The 24,149-nt window shown below is 34.9% G+C and overlaps 1 protein-coding gene across 1 annotated transcript in view; it reads right to left on the bottom strand.

Annotated features, from left to right (window-relative positions):
* MUC19 (mucin 19, oligomeric) overlaps positions 1–24,149 on the bottom strand; it is a 189,176-nt gene that overhangs the window by 148,336 nt on the left and 16,691 nt on the right. Inside the window, 17 exon segments of the mRNA XM_050749984.1 lie at positions 150–242; positions 1,883–2,018; positions 5,098–5,221; positions 5,695–5,820; positions 6,601–6,811; positions 10,956–11,053; positions 11,255–11,315; positions 11,836–11,953; positions 12,731–12,959; positions 13,933–13,992; positions 15,008–15,058; positions 16,827–16,868; positions 16,957–17,139; positions 17,957–18,139; positions 18,226–18,390; positions 18,536–18,721; positions 20,997–21,146. Coding sequence (XP_050605941.1) covers positions 150–242; positions 1,883–2,018; positions 5,098–5,221; positions 5,695–5,820; positions 6,601–6,811; positions 10,956–11,053; positions 11,255–11,315; positions 11,836–11,953; positions 12,731–12,959; positions 13,933–13,992; positions 15,008–15,058; positions 16,827–16,868; positions 16,957–17,139; positions 17,957–18,139; positions 18,226–18,390; positions 18,536–18,721; positions 20,997–21,146 — 2,216 coding nt within the window.

Below are 24,149 nucleotides of genomic sequence, written 5' to 3'. Positions count from 1 at the left end.
CCAGAGACTTTATCAATTTTCTATGCAATTTTACTTAAGCTTTGAGTATACATAGTAAAGCTTCTCTTCTTCAACCTCAAAAATCCTGAATTTATAAAATAAGTGACATGATTTGACTCTGAATAAGCCTTAGGAAGCTGATTACTTACAGAATTCAAAAGAAGTGTAACGCTATTTAAGCATGTTCCTGTCTGACCACTTGGGCATGGACGGAGCTCAACACTAATAGACCAATCTTCATTCTGTAAAAAATACATTTCATTAAAATGTTTATTAGAATGTCATTTAATGCTATTTATGGTATGCTATTACTATGTAATTCATTCACAATGAGTGTTTGAATTTTAAATATGTACAATTCCTACTACAATCAGAGTGCTCTAAGAATAGAAACCAAGTTCAGCCCATAGTACAACCTCAGGACTGGCCAAGAGCTTAGTATCTTGCATAAACTATATCCATGTAGTTTACCATTGATGAATTTTCATAGTCATCATTTTTTAATTTTATTTTTACTTTTTGTCTTCCCAAAGGGAATGTACTGCCATATAAGGACTCTTAGGAATTAGCAGTAACACAGTTTGCTTCTTCTCTGGACAGTTCACAATGTCTATTTAAATCCAATGTGAGAGTCATTTAATTTGTTAAACTGTAATATAAGTCATATCAAACATAGACTTCCAGATCTCATTTCAATGTCTGGAAATCTGTAATCTATAAGAAGCAAATGTTCCCTATGCTTTGTCATTTTCCCCTCTTACTTTCCCCATCCTGTATCCTAATGGATTTAGAGGAGCATAAAAAGAAGGAATGGCAGGCCTGGCACAGTGGCTCACGCCTGTAATCCTAACACTTTGGGAGGCCAAAGTGGGCAGATCACCTGAGGTCAGGAGTTCGAGACCAACCTGGCCAACACGGTGAAACCCCGTCTCTACTAAAAATACAAAAATTAGCCAGGCATGGTGGTAAGCGCCTGTAATCCCAGCTACTCAGGAGGCTGAGGCAGGAGAATCACTTGAACCCAGGAGGCAGAGGTTACAGTGAGCTGAGATCAAGCTATTGCACTCCAGCCTGGGCGGCAAGAGTAAAACTCCATCTCAAATAAATTAAAAAAAAAAAAAAAAAAAAAAGAAGAAGAAGGAAAGGCAGATTATGTTGGTAGGCAATCAAGAAGCTTTATTTTGGAAGAGTGACTTTTAGTAGCAGCAACTACATTTTGTAGCTTACAGGACATTAACCAACATTTATCACTTCAGGATTCACAAATTCTGTTCATCTTCATTTCTTACCAAAAAGATAATATAAAATCACTAACTCTCAGGTGGACTAGATTGCTAGTTCTTTGTAGCACAAACTACAAAACGGAATCACTCTTTTACTGAAATTCTAGTGACTTAAAATTTTAGTACTGAAAAGAATGTAAATGTAAGAATAGCTTCTATCATAGTGATACTGTTGTATTATAAAAACTAAAAATAAATTTAAGGAAATAATAATGAAAGCAGAAGATGCTTCATGGAATGTAAAATATTATTTTATTTGAAACAGTAGTGACCACACACAAAGAAAAGTAGAAGAATGAAATAAATTCCCAGTGTATTCATATGATTATGAGTGAATGAAAAGGGTTCTATTTGTTAGGTTGTTTTTTTGCAAGGAATTTCCAAGGAGGACAGGTAATGTTAATTTAATACTGACAGGTAATACCATCAGTGCCAGTATGTGATAGAAAACATACTGACATACATAACCAGTAATTGAAGGATTGTTCATTTTTTATTTCTTTAAATACTAATTCAAGATGAAGACTGTGTTTTAAATTGGTTGAAGAATAGCTTTGTTTGTATATCAGTTTGCTCAAATATTGCAGGCTATTACATACGTGAATGGCCAGGAAGTGGCAGTTTCCAGGAAGGTTGTACTTAACACCATCAAAGGTGGTAAGGGAACTTCCTTCCACCTTACATCTTCCAGGGCATAATGCTTCAGTGCAAGACCATTTTGCATCTTGGCATGTGCTGTTAAAATGTAATGGTTATATTAAGGGTTATCAATTGTATTTTCTCTATGGTTCAGATAAAATTTCACACTAAAAATTCATCACAAGTTAAGACATTTGGTTAAGCTTTATTCGACCATTTTTATTTTCCACCCAATATCTCAGCTCTAATAAAACATCTCATTGATGGTGGTATCCTAATATTTTAGAAGTCTTGACTATAATGATAACTTCTCATGAATTAAGTATATAAAACTTATAATCTGGATTTCAGAGATTTTTTTAAATGGAACACAGTTCATTATCAGTGTTAAAATACCTGCTACAAACCACATTGTAGAGTTGCACTGCACAATACATCGAGCGAGATTTTGGAATGTGTCTCATCTCAATTGAGACCCACTATAAATGTAAAACACATACAGATTTTGAAGACTTATAGGAAAAAAATATTGTAAAATCCCTCACTAACTTGATTTCATATTAATGTTATGTTTAAATAATAGTATTCTAGATATATTGGGTTATATAAAATACATGACTAAAACTAATTTCACCTGTTTCTTCAAGTCTTTTAAAAATTTGTCAACTAAAAACTGTTAAATGATATATGTGGATCATTTTTGTAGCCTAAATTATATTTCTCTTGAACAGTACTGTTATAGACATTCAATAAATTACAGGTACTATTATTTATAATTCTTCATACAAATTAAAATTAATTATTAATATAAACATAATATAAATTAATATTGATTATTACTACCAAAATAAAACATTTTCCATTTGTAGAGAAAATGCATTTTGTATTGAGCCAAATTATGTCCCCACAGAGACACAATACATTTCAGGAAAAGGAAGAAAACCAATATTGTGAAAATGGCCATACTGCCCAAGGTAATTTATAGATTCAATGTCATCCCCATTAAGCTACCAATGACTGTCTTCATAGAATTGGAAAAAACTGCTTTAAAGTTCATATGGAACCAAAAAAGAGCCCGCATTGCCAAGAAAATCCTAAGCCAAAAGAACAAAGCTGGAGGCATCATGCTACCTGACTTCAAACTATATTACAAGGCTACAGTAACCAAAACAGCATGATACTGGTACCAAAACAGAGATACAGACCAATGGAACAGAACAGAGCCCTCAGAAATAATACCACACATCTACAGACATCTGATCTTTGACACAAACCTGACAAAAACAAGAAATGGGCAAAGGATTCCCTATTGAATAAATTGTGCTGGAAAAATTGGCTGGCCATAAGTAGAAAGCTGAAACTGGATCCTTTCCTTATGCCTTATACAAAAGGAATTCAAGATGGATTAGAGACTTAAATGTTAAACCTAAAACCACAAAAACCCTGGAAGAAAACCTAGGTAATACCATTCAGGACATAGGCATGGGCAAGGACTTCATGTCTAAAACACCAAAAGCAATGGCAACAAAAGCCAAAATTGACAAATGGGATCTCATTAAACTAAAGAGCTTCTGCACAGCAAAAGAAACTACCATCAGAGTGAACAGGCAACCTACAGAATGGGAGAAAATTTTTGCAATCTACTCATCTGACAAAGGGCTAATATCCAGAACCTATAAAGAACTCAATCAAATTTACAAGAAAAAAACAAACAACCCCATCAAAAAGTGGGCAAAGGATATGAACAGACACTTCTCAAAAGAAGACATTCATACAGCCAACAGACACATGAAAAAATGCTCATCATCACTGGCCATCAGAGAAATGAAAATCAAAACCACAATGAGATACCATCTCACACCAGTTAGAATGGCAATCATTAAAAAAATCAGGAAACAACAGGTGCTGGAGAGGATGTGGAGAAATAGGAACACTTTTACACTGTTTGTGGGACTGTAAACTAGTTCAACCATTGTGGAAAACAGAGTGGCAATTCCTCAAGGATCTAGAACTAGAAATACCATTTGACCCTGCCATCCCATTACTGGGGATATACCAAAAGGATTATAAGTCATGTTGCTATAAAGACACATGCACACATATGCTTATCGTGGCACTGTTCACAATAGCAAAGCCTTGGAATCAACCCAAATGTCCATCAGTGACAGACTGGATTAAGAAAATGTGGCACATATTCACCATGGAATACTATGCAGTCATAAAAAAGGATGAGTTCGTGTCCTCTGTAGGGACATGGATGCAGCTGGAAACCATCATTCTCAGCAAACTATCGCAAGAACAGAAAACCAAATACCGCATGTTCTCACTCCTAGGTGAGAATTGAACAATGAGATCACTTGGACACAGGAAGGGGAACATCACACACCGGGTCCTATTGTGGGGAGGGAGTGGCAGGGAGGGATGGCATTAGGATATATACCTAATGTAAATGACGAGTTAATGGGTGCAGCACACCAACATGGCCCATGTATACATATGTAACAAACCTGCACGTTGTGTACATGTACCCTAGAACTTAAAGTATAATAAAAAAAAAAAAAAGAAAAGTATTTTGTAGTATTGCAGAAATTTAGAGCTTCAGAGAAAAGCCATAATGAAGAATGGGGAAATCTCAATGGTCATTACATTGTTGTAGAACTTAGAAGGAAGACTCAAGCTGAGTATTCAATTAATAGTGAAATAATCTACAATAACTTTTGGTACATTAGAATTTACTGCTGAATAGATATATTATTCATCTTCACCAATCTCGCCACATATAAAACCTATTTGAACAGTATTTGGCTCTTTCTAACTGTATGTTTTATTAAATATTCTTGGCAGAATTAGCATCACCATTGTTTCATTATTATAACCAAAATCTTATACTATACTTTGCTCTATATTTGCAACTACCAAGTGGTTTACTATTGAAAACACTGTTTCTGTTAGTGAGCATTATCTTCTAAAGATACACAGAAAGATCATATATTTTATAATAAAAAACACACTGAGTCTAAAAACAAAACACCAACAACACAGAAAATGCAGTGATATTGCTTTTGATTTCTTAAAGGTTTATTTTAAGGGTGCATTTAGGAATCTTTCCAAATTATGTAAAAATATTGGTATTATTTTACCATCAATAATATGTGAACAAAAAGCACACACGTACCACTGAGAACCACAAGGACCTTCTCGGACTTCTCCTGGCTGATACACGTTTCCACTGGATTCACAGGGACATTCAGCCTTTAATACACATTTTCCTTTCTCTCCAATATCATCCAACAGATAACCTAGAATACATTGTATAAAGTTGACCTCAAAACTCTACAAACATCAGTAAATTGTTCAGCAGCGTATTGTGAAATCACTCTTGAGATAGTTCTTTCAAGCGTAACATGCACCGAAAATGATAATTTCTTATTAAAGCTATTACTCCTAATTTGAGAACTGGCAAGAGGATAGAAAACAATTTTCTGAGTCTGAGTTACTGCTACACAGTGCACAGTCCCATTGCACTCAATTTGGGACTAAAGCATATTCTGTGTAATACAGAAGCCCTCAGGTATTGTAGAGATGGAAATACACATTAGCTTTAAAATTCTCTCTAACCCTCCTCTGCAGTTTGCTAAGAGAATATATTAGAAATAGTTAAATTGTTGGAATGTCATGCTATAAATAAGATATCACTCTGACATGACTTGAGTCCCACTTTCTTTTTAGCTCTTGTTTTGTTTTAGTGTAAATACTCTCATTGGTGTACTACCTTCTGGGCACGTGCAGCCGCTCACACAGTCACTGTCTTGAAAAGGAGCCACATTAGAACAAGTTGCAGGGTTGGAGGGTCCACATTCTTTGTAGATATGTTGTTCTTCTGGACATCTATGTGTTTCTGAAGAAATATAAAAATATGTATACACGGATATTAGAGGAAACTAAATATAAGAAATACATACTCTTCTAAGGAGGAGCTTCTCAAATGGAACTCTTTGAGTCTGAGTTACAAGGTACAAGTCAGTCTTTAAAGATACTCAATACGACTAAATTATGCCAATTTCCTGTGCATTATTTATGACACAATATTTAATTTAGAGGAAATATATTTTTTCTGTAATTTCATTTCATCTTAAGTTGATATTTATATTCTACTTGTATTATGAGGATTGACTTAAGCATATGTGGAAAGTATGTTTGCATATGAACCTCATATTTACATTTTTTATTAATCTTTTTGAAAAATGATAGTACTAATCAGTATACATTTGATAAACTTTCCAGTTATTTTCTATAGAACTGACTCATCGTTTTCTGTGACTTTAACTGATTGTAACAAGTACAACATTTTAAATTAAGATCTTAACACAAAGCACTGCAACTTGAGGCGAGTCACATCACCTAAACAAATCTATTTCCTTATAAGTATATGTGACAAACAAGACTTCATCATCTCTACGATCCCCTTCCAGGGCTTAGAATCATTTGAGATTACATTGCAATACAGCTTAACTTTAAAGTACTGTATACCTATGTATCAAACCTGCACGTTGTGCACATGTACCCTAGAACTTAAAGTATGATTAAAAAAAAAAAAAGATAAATAAGAAAAAAAATAAAAAATAAAGTGCTGTAGAAACTTACAGAGTTGTAACCTACAATGAAGGTAAAAACCTACCACAAACCACATCAGAATCGCTTCGCCAGGATTCAAAGGTGCCAGGACCATCTGAGGCACAGAGGCGGGACAGTTCTGAGTAAGTGTCACATGTAGATGTTTTGTCTCTAGTTTGGCAGTATTCATCAATGCAGATCATTTTGTAGTCATCGGCTAGAGCGGCAACCTTTCCACATTTCTCAAAGTAGGTTCCAATAATTTTGTTACAGTGCTACAAAATAAAGCATGATATTTTATTAAAATGGGCAACAAAAGTAAGAAAAATGGGCAGTAAGATGAATTTTTAAAGCATAAATACAGAAGTTTTTGGTTTTGTTTTTGTTTTGCATCATATCCTGTAGCTTTGACAAGGAAAGTTCTTGGATGCTGTTTGAAATAGAGCTTTTTGAAGTATTATAGTTGGTAAAATGACTCCTAAAATGAATACTGTTGGATTCTCGGCATTTTGGATTGTTGTATAATGACGTTGGTTGAAATTGAGGTTTTTGAAGTATTACAGCTAGTAAAGTGACTCCCAAGAGAATACTTCTGGATACTTGGCATCTTGAATTGCTATGTAATGACTTCAAAATTTATTGTACTTAAACTTATCCAGACTGTCTTTAAAGGTGACGTGAATTTTAGAACAGAGAAAATGGAAGGGGCGAGAAGAGAGTTGATTAATGCCAAAGACTGGGATGGTACCTGATAGAATACCATAATAGACAGAAGGGATATTGTCCCTTTAACTGTTAATCTGCCCATAGTTTATAATCAAACAGATGACCATAAAATAAAGTGACTCTGTCCTTTCTTAGTCAGAGTCATGTGTATTTGCTCTGGGAACAACATACTCTGTTTTAGTAAAAGAAGTAATGACATGTATTATTGAATGAAAAAAAGCTCAAATTTCAACACAGTTCAACCACCATATAGCTGTTTTCTATTTTAACAATTTGTTTATTTTTAGAGAAGCAAAAAAGCTACTATAGAACAAATGTACAATTTTTTAAATTATTGTTATTTTTGAGATGGAGTCTCGCACTGTCTCCGGGGCTGGAGTGCAGTGGCATGATCTCGGCTCACTGCAACCTCTACCTCCTGGTTCAAGCAATTCTCCTGCCTCAGCCTCCCAAGCAGCTGGGATTACAGGCACCCACCACCACGCCCAGCTAATTTTTTGTGTTTTTAGTATAGACAGGGTTTTACCATGTTGGCCAGGCTGGTCTTGAACTCCCGACCTTGTGATCACCCACCTTGGCCTCCCAAAGTCCTGGGATTACAGGTGTAAGCCACCGCGCCCGGCCCAAGTGTACAATTTGTACCAACTAGGCTGGAGGCAGGCTGATGACATTCTCCAAATGACGTATAAAATTAAGTGAAATAAAATCTTCAAATATTACTCTTCATCTATTATTTTTTGTACATTTTTCTCACTATATTACAGATTTCTCTAGAGTAAGAAATACAACTTTTTATGCTCTGGGCTTAACACAGTATCTTGCACATAAGTTGGTCCTTAGTAAATATACATTGGTTTGAATGTAAATTGATGTAATCATTTAACTAACACTTTTGAGCAACAAGGAATAAGTTTTCAACATATTATGCAACTACCACAATGCATAATCTCTATTATCATGGAACATCTAATTTTATAGGGAACATATGAGAAAAACTTGGGCAATTTTTATAGATGGTATCTTATCAGAAGTACCAATGAGAGCCATAAGGTAACAAAAGATAGAGAAAGCAATTCCAACTGCAAAGATCAAGTAAGATTTCACAACGAAGATGGTAGATGATCTTGTATAATGCCATGGTGTGATTTGCTTTGCTGTAAGATGACAGGATGGCTGTAATTGCAACACCCTCTTCCAATAAAACAAAAACATATTTTATTAATGCTATCCACACATTTCTTGATCTTGAGAATTCTATTCTAGTTGAAACAGGAATGTGTGAACCTTCATTCAGTCACCAAATGGATGATGCAGTCAATCAAATTCAACATAATAGCTTACATAAGTGCAGAAAATGCACAAAGTAAATGATAACTATCTGCAAATGCTGTTGTCAAAAATATTATCTGTAACTTTCTCAAAAAGAAAGTAAAAGATATGAGGGATGACAATTCAGAAAGGATATCTGGGGCAAAAGTAAGGGACTGGGACATAGTACATGGATTTCCAAACTGTAAGAGAGGAATCAAGACAGTACCCATCAAGAGATGATAGTGGAAAGGTAAAGCATGTCAGTTTCCATACAGACAAACTAAAACACTATGCAAAGGAAATTATAATTGTTACACTAATATATGGTAAATATCATAGTATTTGGGGGGAAATTATTTTGGCATGTGCAGCTAGACCAAAGCTGAAAAACAGAAAATAGGAACATTGGAGAGGAAGTAGTTGCAGAATTCTAAGAAGAAGGTATGAGTGCTTAGGAGAATATGGAACCAAGGGCTTAAATTGGAACCAAGGGTTACAAAGCCATGTTAATAAGAACAGCATAATAATGGCGTAAATACAGACACACAGACCAGTGGAACAGAATAGAGAACCCAGAAATAAATCCAAACATACACTGCCAACTATCTTTCACAAAGACACAAAGAAGACACAATGGTGGAAAGGATGGGTTCTTCACTAAATGGTGCTGAAAAAACTGGTTTTCCATAAACAAAAGAATAAAATTAAACCCATATATTATACCATACACAAAAATCAATTCAAAATTAATCAAAGACCTAAATTGAAGACCAGAAAATATAAAATCTCAAAAGGAACATAGGAGAAAAGATCCTGCACATTGGCCTTGGCAGTGATGTTTTGGATATCACACCAAAAGCTCAGGCCACAAAAGCAATAATAAACAAGTGGGACTGCATCAAAACAGTGCTTCTGCATAGCAATGAAACAATTAACAAAATTAAAGCGTAGCCTAAAAATTAGGGGTGAAATTGTAGACCATATATCTGATTGAGGATTAATATCCAAAATTTATATAGAACATATAAAACTCAAAAGTGGAAAAAGAAATAACCCAACTTAAAAATCAGCGAAAGACTTAAATAGACATTTCTCAAAAGAAGACATACAAATGGCCGACAGGTATATGAAAGGTGCTCAACATCATTAATCGTCAGGGAAATGCAGCTCAAAACCACCAAGAGCTATCACCTCACACCTGTTAGGATGGCTATTATCAAAAAGTTAAAAGATAACAGAACTGGCAAGAGTGTGGAGAAAAGGCAAGGCTTACACACTGTTGGTGGAAATGTAGATTGGTACAGCCATCATGAAAAACATCATGGAGGTTTCTAAAGAGATTACAAATAGAACTACCTGCCAGGCACAGTGGCTCACGCCTGTAATCCCAGCACTTTGGGATGCCAAGGCGGGCAGATCACTGGAGGTCAGGAGTTTGAGACCAGCCTGGCCAACATGGTGAAACCCCATCTCTACAAAAAATACAAAAATTAGCCAGGCCTGGTGATATGCAACTCTAACCTTAGCTACTCGGGAGGCTGAAGCAGGAGAATTCCTTGAACCAGGAAGGCGAAGGTTGCAGTGAGCAGAGATCACGCCACTGCACTCCAGCCTGGGCGACACAGTGAGACACTGTCTCAAAAAAAAAAAAAAAAAAAAAAAAAGGAACTACTATATGACCCAGCAATCACTCTTTTGGGCATATATCCAAAGGAAATGAAATACCACCTTGTAAAGATATTTGCACTCCTGTGTTCATTGCAGCATTAATCATAATAACTAAGATATGGAAACAACCTAAGTGTTCACAAATAAACAAATGGAAAAAGAAACTGTGGCTCATATATGCACAATGGAATATTATTCAGCCCTAAAAAACAACAAGATCTTGCCATTTATCATAACATGGATAAGCATGGATGACATTATACTAGTGAAATAAGCCAGAAACAGGAAGAAAGATGTTGCATGACCTCACCTATATGTGTAATCTTTTTTAAAAAATTAAGTCTGTAGAAATAGAGAACAAAACAATGGTTACAGGGGCTGGAAGAATCTTGAGATCTAATGTACAATCTGAAGACTATAAGTAATAAGATTGTACTGTATCTGTGATTCATGCTAAATGAGCAGATTTCAGCTGCTCTTACCACAGAAACAAACAAACCAACAAAAAAAAGTTGAAGTATCTTTCAGATGAGATGATGGATATGTTAATTTGTTTCCCTGTAGTAAATATTTTACTATCCATATGTATCACATACCAGACAAACACGTACACATGTTGTGTACCCTAAATATACACACTAACATTTATTTTAAAAAAGAAACCAAGGGAACTATTGCTAGAATTTGCTACACAATGAAATATAAATTTCTTACCTGTATTCCATCTTCACAAACTTCATAGCTTTTACCAACAGCATTGGGACAATCACCAGGAATTTTACTATTGGCAATGTGCTCATTAATATCTTGCCCTTAAAAAGAAAGCATTGTTTAGTTTCAGTTATTCTTTTTATGTGTGCATTATTTTCAAGCTACATATGGACTTGGCAATGTAAAATGTTTTCATTTTAACAAGTTCTCATTCTTTAGACAAAGGCAAAATTGAAAATGATTTGAGTTTTTAGTTTCATTTTGGAAAGCAGGTTCTTAGGAATTATACTTTGGAATGTTACCTGGAGTGCTGTTGAAGTTACCACAAAGACCACAAGTTGGATACTGCTTGTGAAGAGTGAGCTTTAAAAATAAATTACATGTATTATATGTTCATGAAATGTTAAACACATCTCAAAACAAAATGTACCCAAACCAAAGGGCCATGCCTCCTCAATTCAATTCTATCTAAGCTGCTTACTTAGAGGTGGTAGAGGGCTTTTTCTTAAGGACCTGGTTCTGGAATTTGAATAGGTCCTAACTCCACCATTTACTATGTGTCTGAAAATATTATTTGGTGCAAAAGTAATTGCGGTATTTGCCATTTCAAAGTAACGGTCAAAACTGCAATTATTTTTGCACCAACCTAATAACTTTTTTTACTTTGCATTTCCTGAGTTTCATCATCTGCAAAATATGATTATTAATAGCATGTATTTTAAGATGTTTTGAATACTAAATGAGATAATATTTAGTATAATGACTAATACATAGAGATTTCTCAGTAAGCCTTAGCTCTTACTTCCCTAATAGTGTATTGTTTTTGTAACTTAACTAAAGGACAAAAAGCACAGGATTACATGAAAATCATAGATAGACTTACTGAGAGTTTGTTATTTTTGTCCCACATTAAAGTCAGGATTCCTCTACGGCTATTCAGAACATTATATTCTCCATATTTTTTAATGTGAATCAACTTATTGTTATATGGTATCTGTATGCTGAAAAATACAAAATATAAGTATATGTAAAAAGGTAAGAATCATACTATTATAATATGTTTTCTGATAATTCATGTCACCTAACAATTTAGTATCCTATAGATAGAATACTTGCTGGTAAATACTAAAGTTTTTTTTATCAATTCAGAAAAAGAGAAACAGTGGCTTTTTTGAACACTGGAAGAACTTCTAAAAAACAACTAATAGATCCTTGGCGCTTTGGAGAAATTAACAGGATGAAACATTGGTTTGGTGTCAGAAAAAAATAAATTGAAATGTTCCCAAGTAGAATATCATGCCTCATTTTCTTATTCTGGAAAGTATTCAAATATGCCATCCCTTCCAAATCTGAATTGCTCCCTCTAAAAATCATGGACTAACAGTTTTAATCTCAATTTCTAACTTATAAAATCTTAAATTTATACTTGGTGTTAAACTTGCAAATGAAAACTGAAATATCCTGAAACATTCAACAAAAATAATCGGATTTGTTGAATACACACAATTCCCATAATCTAGATAGTCAGTATACTCAAACAACAGAATTTTTTTCCATCTTGTTATGGGAATAAATACAATGTCTTACAATCCCAAATATGTCAAAGTCTTACACATTTATCAAACTCTTGGCCAATAATCAATTAAAATATCAATATGAGCATCAAAATGGGAAGAAAGTATCATCTCCCTTTTTGTCTTTTTTTTCTTTCTTTCTTTTTTTGCTCAGGTCACTTTAAATAATTTTATATCATTTACCCAAAACACTACAGTATTTACCTTTCTCCATTAACTAAAATGGTGTCACCAAAAATAGAGATGTCGTTATTGTCAATTAGAACTGTTATTTTTTCAGTCTCACTATCATTGTTTCGTTTGATTTCAATATTGAAATCCCCTCCAGATTCAACGCAGTGACGGCAGAAAGTGTACGGGCATGAAGATTCGAACAAAAAGATGCGGCCGTTGAAAGATTTATATGCTCCTTTGCTCCAGGTAGATGCTTCACCTACAAAATATTCAGAGGAACATATACATAATTATTTAGAACAATTAGCATACCTTCTAGGTCTGTTTTAAAGCATTTTTGTCCTAAGGGAAATAAAATCACTGAAAGGTTCAATTCTCACAGCCACCACCTTAAATCAGTGCTTGCTTGCTTTCACTACTGCAAAGACTCACTAAAACTAGTACATGAGTACTTCTTTAGTGTACCCTAAGTTGGCTATTCCAGCTAAAATAAAGCAAGATTGAAAACATCTTGCTTCCCATAGGAAAACAAAAATTGTCTCTAATATGGGATGGAATATATGGAAGGAAGCAGTGGTTTGTATGCTTTCTTGCTTTGCTTTTTTGGTAGAGATAGTTTTTCTAAGTCTGAATGAAGTCCCATTTATATTGAATGACGATAAAGAATTATATCATTTATCTCTATACATATAAATGTGTGTATATATGACTGTGTATAGGTATATGCGTGTGTGTGTGTGTGTGTGTATACATGTTTTCTGGAGAAAAAAATAGTACAAATGTGGTATCATTCAAACATACAATGATTAAACAGACAGATGATGGGGACATTTTCAAAACTAGTTTCAGGTTGGGCTCATGCCCGTCATTTCAGCATTTTGCAAAGCTGAGGTGGGAGGATCATTCGAGGCCAGAAGTTCAAGACCTGACTGGGCAACATAGCAAGACTCTGCCTCTACCAAGAAAAAGGAATATCCAGGCATGGTGGTGCCTTCCTATAGTCTCAGTTACCCAAGAGGCTAAGGCAGGAGGATTGCTTGAGCCTAGGAGTCAGAGGTTACAGAGAGCTATGATTTTACCACTGCCCTCCAGCCTGGATGACAGAGTGAGACCTTGTAAATAAATAAATAAACAAAACTAGTTTCAAATTTTGTAAATTTGTTTCTGTGATCTCATTAGGTACTGGCGTGGGTGTAAATATATGAATGAATATCATAACCATTTTTACTTACCAATAATTGCATTTGTTTCTGAGTATTTTGGAGTTGCTTCTGGAATGTGGGATCCTTTTTCTATTCAACACAATGCATAGATTATTTCAATGTTAAGACATATATTCATTTTAAATATACAAGATATTGGAACTTCTACATGGGAACTTAAAAGTTGGCATTGAAGGCCATCAATGAATTTTTTATACTGTATATTATATAACATATATAATGGATAACTCTGTGAGAGCTGGGACTTGCCAAAGTCACATACATGATTAACTCTGCAGTCCACACTTTTTCAGTATGTTCATGAATCATTAAGAGCTTATGTATTGGGGGTCCTGTACAATTACTAACATATGCTGCACCCCTTACAGAAATATTTTTCAACTTTAGAAATAAAACATTGCATGTTCATTTCTATCAGGAGCTGTGGCACAAATAGGACAGAGGTACATTTTAGTCAATCAGTCTATTATCTAATACTAATAATTTATCTATATATGAGGAAAAGTCAGTTCTCCCACTCACAGGGAAAAATCTGTATACTTTAAAACTTTACATTTCCCATGATGGTTTATATCTAATGACCCTGGTATGTAACCAAGTAAATTTATATTCAATTGTAGGGTAAAGCCTAAAAACAAGCAACAACAATAACAAAAGTGGATGTTCTGATAGAATTGTAAACTCTTTTCCGAAATGCTCTTTATCATCTATCTTGAAGTTTCTTCTCTTTACTACAGGTTGTATTTACTCAGACTGAGTGGAAACAGATTGAACTCCTAATTTGTTTATGAAGGCATTTTAAAAATACTATGTCTAAAATAGTAAAGGAGTTGTAATATGTTTTATTCAAATTCCCTTAAAATGTGGTTTAATCTCTCTTATTCATGAAATTGTTTCAAATACTTAGTTGGCCATCTAAACTTTAGTATCCAAAGAGAAGTAGCACTTAAGAGCTCAATATGAGAAAAAATAGTAACAAGTCCTAGTAAATCAATAATCAGCAGAACATTACAACATTGTAAGTGTATGTGTGTGTGTGTGTATGTATATCTTTTTAAACACTCAAAGTCATAAATCAGATTACCTGGAGTATTGAGTGGTCCAGATGTATTGTATTCAGACGAGTTTGTGACACCTATTTCAATACAAAATGATTAAGCTATTTTGTGTGTATAATTTTACTTGGTAAAGTGATTTTTAAAGAAAATCTGATGGATAGACCATAGATCCTAGTCCAGCAATGCTAATGCTAGCAGACTAAGACCGTGTAAAGCTGTACAAGAAAAAAAAATGTCAACTCAAAACTTTGCTGGAGTAAGAAAATTAAATGCCTTGCCTCTAAATTAACTGACACCAAATCAATTTTTTTCTAGATCATTTGTCTTAAAACTTGTCAAGGGTAAGAGAAAAAGGTTCATTAGACAAAGTTCTAGGTCTCCTATCCCACTGTCAACCAAACTATTTCCCTTTCTGAATTGTTTTACTTTTAGGAAACCTGGGTACTATTTCAAGAGGTCAATTAAGCAAAAGATTCTGCACTCACAGAAACTAGAAATATGAAAAACACTAATCTAAATGAACTGACACCTTCATTAATGTCAAGAGATTCAGACTTCCCATTGCAAAGCCACTGGATTTACTGCCATTAGAAACACTACCAAAAGTAACACTTCTTAATAAAGTCTATCTCACATGGAAAAATCAAAGCAGTTAAAGTCTAACATCCAAATAGCAAAAAAAAAAAAAAAAAAAAAATCAAATCGGTAACCACTCCACACTAAGAAACATAAAATGTAATTATTCTGAATACATTTCTCAGGAAGAAAACCTAAATTTGAATACCTGAGCTAATGGCAGCCTAGCTGGAGTTCCTAAATTAGATGTCTTTGAAACCGTTTGTAACAACTGTGATTTTTTAAAAATCCATGTCAATAAATAATAAACGAATTTCTTAGTTCTTTGGAAGTGTTGACTTCAAAATTGACGACCAAAGTTTAAGAACAACCAAAATTAAAATTATTATTTCTGTATGACCAGGCCTTTCTTGGAATAGGTTCATTGATAGTCAATCCCGTGTCAGGTCAACTGTTACTACACTACACTGTATCTCTTGCTAATTACATTTCACTTTTTAAGAAAAAGATATTAATCCTGAAGCTGAATTCTAAAGATGAATCCTGAATATTTTCCAGAACCTCCATTTTACTGTAAGTGATCCACTGTCCCCAGTTCTATTGTCATCTACTCTAATGGTTCCCAGGTCGTTCCAGCCCTGGTAACAGCATCAAAACAGTTTCTGCATCAAGAGTACATATTATTTTAAAAATTTTTAATACAAATTCCAAGACCATGCAATCAAATGTTTTCATTAAGTGGAAATATTAAAATGTATAAGGATTTCAAAAGTGGATGCAAGTCTTAGTCTTCTCAGCAATGGGCTTGCAAAGAAAACTAAAGCCGCCAAGTCCAGATTCGGGATACAAAGTTTGAGACCAACAGTTCAGCTGCTACTTTATCTCTTCAACTGACTCCAAATCAATTTTACATAATGGCAACAAAAAGAATTCTACATTGATATGTTCACAGCCATAAAACCAGTTCCACATCTTATGCCAACAAATGTTAAACATCATTTGCCTGATTATATCTAAGAATATTTCAACATTTGAGAATGCAGAATTCCTTTTAAATTACTATTAATAATGTTTACAATTTTCATTGTCATTGTAAGATGTTTCTTAGAATTCTGATTTTCTGATAATCAGAAATCTCAATGCCTATGCCATAGGAATAAGATCCAGTAACATTGCTTCCATTATCACAGGTACCTGAACCACTAAGGCCAGTTTCACCAAATGCACTTAGTCCAGAAGCACCAACACCAAGGCCATCTGCACCCTTACTTCCTCCACCACTTCCAGAACCAGAAGACCAAGTGTTTCCTCCTAATCGAAAATCAAAATATGATTAAAAGAAATAAAGAAGAAAGAAATTTATTGTAATTTCTTGGAAATAGAGTCCAGGTTAGGATACCTGAGTCACGGACATCAGATCCAGGACTCAAGTTTCCAGCCTCAGCAGGTTCACTGCTTCTCTTTCTATTCCCACCAGTTCTACTGACTTCAAATCCATGTTGATCAGATGACCCCAATATGACTCCTGAATCTTCAGAGATATCACTAGAATTTTCAAACCCATTTCTTGCACTTGAGTCACCTGTTGAATACAAAATTATGATCACTAGAATTACTTTCAATGCATACCATGATTCAGAATTGTCCATGCACAGAAATTAACAATCAGTACCTAGCACTATAGCCTCTAGAACTACCTACTCCATTTCCATCAAAATCTTTACTACTATTGCCATTGTCACCAAATTGATTTAAACCAGAATCTCTAAAGTCAAATTCAGCTCCACCCTTCATTTATCCAAGCCCAAATTCAAATAACCATGACTTTCCCACTGGTGAAGAAGTAAAATGTTAGTAAAATAATGGATGAAAGGTTGAAATCAATTTAGATTTCACCAGAGCATAGTCCAGGACTAAACCACCTGTGCCACTGACATGAGATTTACTGCTGCTCTGCTCATTCCAACCAGAGCCACTTCTTCCAAATCCCTTTTGACCAAATTTCTCCAAACCAAAACCCAAATTTTCTCTCATATCACACACAAAAAAATCCCTTTTTTATTGTTCTGGTACCAATTACATTATATAAAATGATTATCATCGGAATGCATTTCAATAAGTTTATGATTCAAACTTTTATGCAAAGAAATTAAATATTGATACCTAACCACCGGAACTAGATTCTCTAGTAACTTTTATTCCATTTTCACTAAGCTCATTATCACCAAATTTCCTTGAATCAGAATACCTAAAATCAAATCCAGCTCCAAGTTTTTTTCTTCCAAGTCCAAATTCAAGAGACTCAAGCATTCCCACTAACAGAAAATCAAAATAGTTTTAAATAAATGAATATTTGGAATTCAGTTGTATATCTCAGGAACAGAAACTGGCTAGAATACCTGAGCTACTGGCATCAGATCCAAAACCTTTGAATCCAGCCTCAGCAGATACACTGTCACTCAATCCATTCCCTCCAATTTCATTGATTCCAAATCCCTCTTGACCAGAATCCCATAAATTGGATATCGAATTTCGAGAGCCACCACCAACAAATTGATTCTCACTTCTTAAACTGGTATCACCTGCAGAATATAAAATAATTTTCATGGTATATTGAAACTATTTTATGATTCAGACATTTTTATGCACAAAAGTCGGATATTAATACCTAAATCAATGGAAACAGATCCTCCAGAACTACTCATTTGATTTCCTTCAACTGTTTTGCTACTAATGCCACTGTCACCAAATGAATTCGAATCAGAAACTTCAAAACCAAATGCAGCGTCACCTTTCCCTGCTCCAAGTTTCAAACCAGAATAACCAGTTCCAACTAATGGAAAAAATCAAAATATGATTAAAGTTAATATTAATTAATTAATCTCTTTGCTATTAAGTGACATTAAAATAAAAGTATTTTAACCAGTTAATTAATTGAATCAATCTAAAATTTTGAGGAGTGAGTCTTGTTGGAATACCTGAGCTACCTGTATCAGATCCAAAGACTATGGTTTCACCCCCAGCAGATCCGCTGCCTCTAGTTTCACTCCCATCAGCTCTACCGACTTCCAAGCCCTTTTCATCAGACGTCCCCCAACCAAATCCCACATTCAGAGAAGCACCACTGCTACTAACGCCAGCACCAGATCTTGTGTTGGTGCTATCTGCTGAAAACAAAAAAAGAAAGAAAAATAGAAAAAAAATCATTGTGGCCAAGGGAGTATTTTAACACATCTTATGATTCTTTATTTTGATGCAAAAATCTGAATAGTAATATCCACATCACTGGAACTTGATTTCCAGTGTTCTGTATTTCATTTTCACCATAGCCTTTTGTTGAAGACCACTGACAACAACTGAGCCAGAATTTCCAAAACCAAATCCCAATTCATTCTTCCTTTCACCACCAACTCCAAAATCAAAAGCCAAAATGTTTCTGCCTAATGAAAAATTAAACTGTTATTGAGAGTAATATACAAAGAATAAGAATTATTTGTATTTTGTATTAATAGTCTCTCAATCAGAATTCCTTAGTCACTGACATGAGCACCAAGGTCTGTGGATTTACCACCAGTGAACTCCTTGTTCTTCCTGTTTCTACCAATGTCCACATCTTTTATGGTAAATTGTTCTAAATCAAAAATACCTAGAGTTACTATACTTTCTTGACACTCACTTCCTTCATTGGCTCTAGTTTCCGAATATGAAATGCTATTCATCCATACTTTTGTAAATTTATTTTCTCCAGCCTACTTTTTCAAGAAAACTAGTTCAAATATGAGTAATGGAATTTTAAAAGTTAATGTGGTAGATGTCATTCAAACCCAAGAGCACAAGATTTATCTGTTCCAGATGACAAAACTTGTGAACAAGAGAGGTTAAATGGTTTCCCCAAAGGTTAGTGTGAAAGACTGGGGATCGAAACTCCTTGTCCCAGGTCTAAGCTCCTGGGAAGCCTCAAACCTACTTGCCTCTTCACTAAATTGTTTAAATTGCTGATTTCTGTTGAAGTTAATATAGATTTTTGATGAACCAGACAAAGAGTTTACAAATTTTTTTCATGAATTCCTCTAATATTAAATCTGTATTTGTCAAAGAAAACCACCAATTCCTGCTTTGCTAATTAAATCAGTCAATTAATTGATTATTCTGACAAAAGCATAAACTAAGAAACAACATAGAATGCCTGTTTCCCTGGCAGCAGAATCAGAGTCAGCTAATCCATTTACTGCACCTACATCTAATCCATTTTGATCGGGGACCCCTACCAATTTTATTTTGATTTGAAGCAGTATCACCAAACAGTACCACCTGCTGAACTGATTTCATCCACCAAAATACAATCATTACCACAGAAAAGTTGTATTCATTCATACAACACAAGAAAGTAATCCCTGCACACTGCTTGAATCAGAGCTGCATTTTAGTTTCTGATATATTCCTTGATCTCCCTTATTCCATATCTTTCCATATATATTTCTATGTAGTAGAATCAGGAGTAAGAATGGCAACCAATTTATCATGAGATTTGAAAGATTCCATAAGAATGATGAAGCTTTGGGGTCGTTGATGATAAGCTTTTATTGTGCTCTATGGAACATGAGAAAATGACTAACACCTAATGTAAACAAGAGTAGATGGATCTGTCTTATCTCCGTAGTCCTACTGAGTTTGTCAGTCCCAAAACAGGTGAGTGGAAAATAAAAACTTGGTATCCTTCATAAAGATACTACATCCAAAGCTGTTTCTGCCTTTTCACCTCAGAGACAAAACTACTAATTTTTAATGTAAAATATAGAACTTATTTTCCTCACTGGGACTGCTTCCTTCCCATTTTGTAGAGGTACAAACTATAGAGATTTCAGGGGTCAGGCAAATATAGTAAAAATGTGAGTAGAACAGTAGGAAAAATTGTACTGAACCAGCAAGACCTCAACTCACCTAAAGAAATTTAAATTTTTTCCCCCAAAAAACAAAATCGCAGGCCACAAACTGCTTAGGAACTCTTCCTTATCATATCACTCAGCAAACCGGGTATGTAAGTTCAGTAGAGAATCTTGATATAGAAAATCAATTGTGGTTAGATACAGAAACATGAGTGGAGAGAACCTACTCTACATTTGGGCCCAGGAATCATTTTTTATTACTTATACAGTAAAAAATGTCAGAAAAATAATTCATCATTAGAATAATAGTACCAAGTATGAAGAGCACATATGAAAATAATTATCAGGAGAACAATTAATTTAATGTATACATCTTTACCAAAATCCTCTAAAGACAGAATTTATCACTCTCATTGGCCCTGAAATCAGTGCTTTTAGAGTAGCTATGACTATTAAAGCCATGTGCTGCAAACAAAAGAAAGATTCTCAGATTATCCAAAATGACAACCAAAAGCATTTGTTTGCTAGGTACATATTTTTTCTGGAACAGTACCTGCTGGGCTGTCTTCTGACCTTGAATTCCCAGCATCCCGACGTTCTCTGGACTTGTCTTCAGCCTCTCCTGTAGCACCAAATTCAAAGCTAAAGAGTGACTTTTTTCTGTCTGAGTCACCAGAGGATGGACTACCATAAAAAAAGCCACCTACAGTGAAGAAAAAAACATTTACATTGCTAGCACAGACTAAAAAGGTAGTCTAATTATGACACCATGAAGAGCCACATTTTATTTTCAGTAGGTCTCATTATCCTGACAACACTTGGAACAACATACACCACTGGTTGACTTAATCACCTTATCTGTACCTTTTGGTCATGTTTCTGAAACTTCAATCGAGGAGAATCGAGCTATGAAGATTCAATAATTGATGTGTACTAGATACTCTTCTCCTGGGCAGAGCAGAAACTCCCCAGTCTGCTTCCTTCCCCATTCCTAAGCTCCAAGTTCCAGCATCCCACTTCCCCCAATCAAAATTTTCTGCCTTGTTGAATCCACATTGTCCTTGGCTACTGTTCATTATAGCTGCTTTTCTGTATTTCTGCAAGGAAGAAAGCATGTAAACACTTACTCATGAATTAATTGTACTATCCACCTCAAGTTTCATCTCAATGAGGCACACTCTGACAACTTAAAATTGCAACCTCACTCCATTGTTACACTCCCAGTTACCATTATATTATTCTATTTTATCCCACAGATTTGTCATCTTGTAATATACAAGGTAAAATATATCCCCTTGTGATACACCTTTTATCACTGTCTTTAATACTTATGGAGTATTGACTGTATCCTTCTTCCACATTTTAAGCTCCATAAACTCAAGTTTTCTTTGCCTGTTCTATTGAGAGAGGGATTTCAGGTGTCCAGACCAGTACGTCAACAATAGAGGGCACTCAGTATTTATTTAATAAATGTAGTCACCAACAAAGACCACTTCTTAAGGTAATAAACACCTTGTTACATGAAGTATATATGCTTTCTATCATGCCATTTGTATATTTTTTGAAATCTCTATATAAAATTTAAATATTTCAGAATTATTAACATCTTAACTGTAATATTCCTGTAGAGTTGTGGAAGACATAAATTTTGGTCACCAAATAGACAAAAACATGAAGTGAATGATTTGTAAGTAACACTTGAAGACTATGTAATCACAAATACAAATAAAATAAGTGGCTTAATTCTGCATTAAAATAAGGAAAGAGACTTCTCCCTCCACAAATACCTTTTCTTTGATCATTTCCTAAAGAAAACTTGTGAGTACTTTCTCTAGCTCTCTGAAATGTACATAGACATTTTTAAAGACTAAATAAACACCCTGAGAATGTTTCTTCAAGGGGCGGGGGCCAACACTTTGAAATATACTCAGGAAGGAAGATGCTTCCCTATATCCTAAATTCCTGGGAGGTAGGAGCCTAACTTCCACTGGTGTTTGGCTACAAATCACAAACCTACCTCCGGTCATAATACACAAGAAACTTCTTTTTTCTTTTAAAAGCAATCAGCAAACACAGGTGGTTACCCAAACCACCATGCAAATGTAGGATGAACCCTATGGCTAATGATGCTGTCAAATCCACTTGAGAACTAGTTATTTCTTATATTCATAACTTACATGTAATGGGTTTTATCTGCGTGTTTTATAAAAGAGAAATATTTCTGTGTGTCTGCAATCTTTTTAGTGAGATGCCTGTCAGGACAGGTTTTCAAAGGGGGCAGGAGACCATTTTTAAAGACATTTCCCCAACAACCTCTCTTGGAATTCTTAGCCATTTTCCAAGTTTCTAGCAAGTGTATCTCTACTTTTCTAAAGCAAATAGTAAAAATAAAATATGTCTGTGATTATGAGAATAGTCAAAATAATAATCTATTATGTAGTATTAGGGAAAGGCATTCAACATTTAAGAGATTTTGAAATTATAAAATGTGCATGTAGGCATTTGTTTTAGGACTAAAACAATGTTTAAATTATGAATAGCCAATATATACTATTGTTTAATTACCTAACCCTTCAACCACTGCTACCTGTACTACTCTTCCTATATACAGTATTTCACCTCTTTCTCTCCTCTTTCCCTCTATCTACCCTTCTTCACTATACACTCTTCTTCTTTTTCTCTTTTACCATCTTTCTCATTGTCTTTTTCAATGTCATGTAGTTTCAGAGCTGCACCTTAATATATAAATATTTTAGTTTGCTGGCAAAGCAGAAGGAAGCAAAGCAGTATTCAGTCACAACAAAAGTATAAACTCTTAATGCAAACCCATCTGGTTCCTCCATTTGCAATTGGTAGCCTTGGATAGTAGCTCTCTTGCTCTCAGGCAACAGGGATTCTTGTTCTGTTCTACCCACATCTTCCTCTGGCCTTCCTGGGGTCATGGCACTCATCAGAGAGCACAGAATACAGGCCAAGAGTGAAGGGATTATGCCTACCCAGGGCCTGTGCTATCCCAGTCTCCCTTTCTGGATCACATTTTAGGGCCGCAGGGCTGCAGTCCCTAGTTTGCTACATGGGCATGCATGGGCATGTTTCCTAAGACCTTCTTCTCCAGGTGAGACCACATTGCAAATACGATCCCCTAGGTCTGAGGGATGGGGAAGGAGTGGTTAGTGCACAGAAGGAGATGGACTGAGATAGAAAAGCTGGGATGTCCCTCCCAGTATGCGAATAAGCCAGAGACGGAAGGAGCATGACTGTGGGGACCTCAGCTAGGGCACAGTCAACATTGATCTTGCATTGAATTCCAATAAACCCGAAAATCCTGCATTGGATCCTGCCTTCCAGGTTGTCACAAGTGTACTTTTGTCAAGGTAGAAAAAGCAACACATTTTATGTCCTATTATGTTTCTTTATTGGTAACTTTTAATTATGTATATACCTGCATTTATACTCTTGACCATGACTGTGCCCTTGGCCTGTCCTTGGCTAACCAAATTAACATTTCTAAAACAAAGTTTCCTTAAACAAAGTTTATTTCACCATTAAATGGACACTACATAATGTATGAGGATAAAATATTGCCAAACTCATGAAAAGAGTTTTTTATGTCCTGCCTAAAGATATTACAACCACACCCCTACACCCAAAGCTTTTTCTGCCTTTTTATTACATGGACTCAGATATCAACTTTTCATATAAAATA

This window comes from Macaca thibetana, chromosome 11, assembly GCF_024542745.1.
Source record: "Macaca thibetana thibetana isolate TM-01 chromosome 11, ASM2454274v1, whole genome shotgun sequence".
NCBI classification, from domain to species: domain Eukaryota; kingdom Metazoa; phylum Chordata; class Mammalia; order Primates; family Cercopithecidae; genus Macaca; species Macaca thibetana.
Note: the sequence above shows the minus strand (reverse complement) of the source record. Positions and strands in the feature narration are given on the sequence as shown.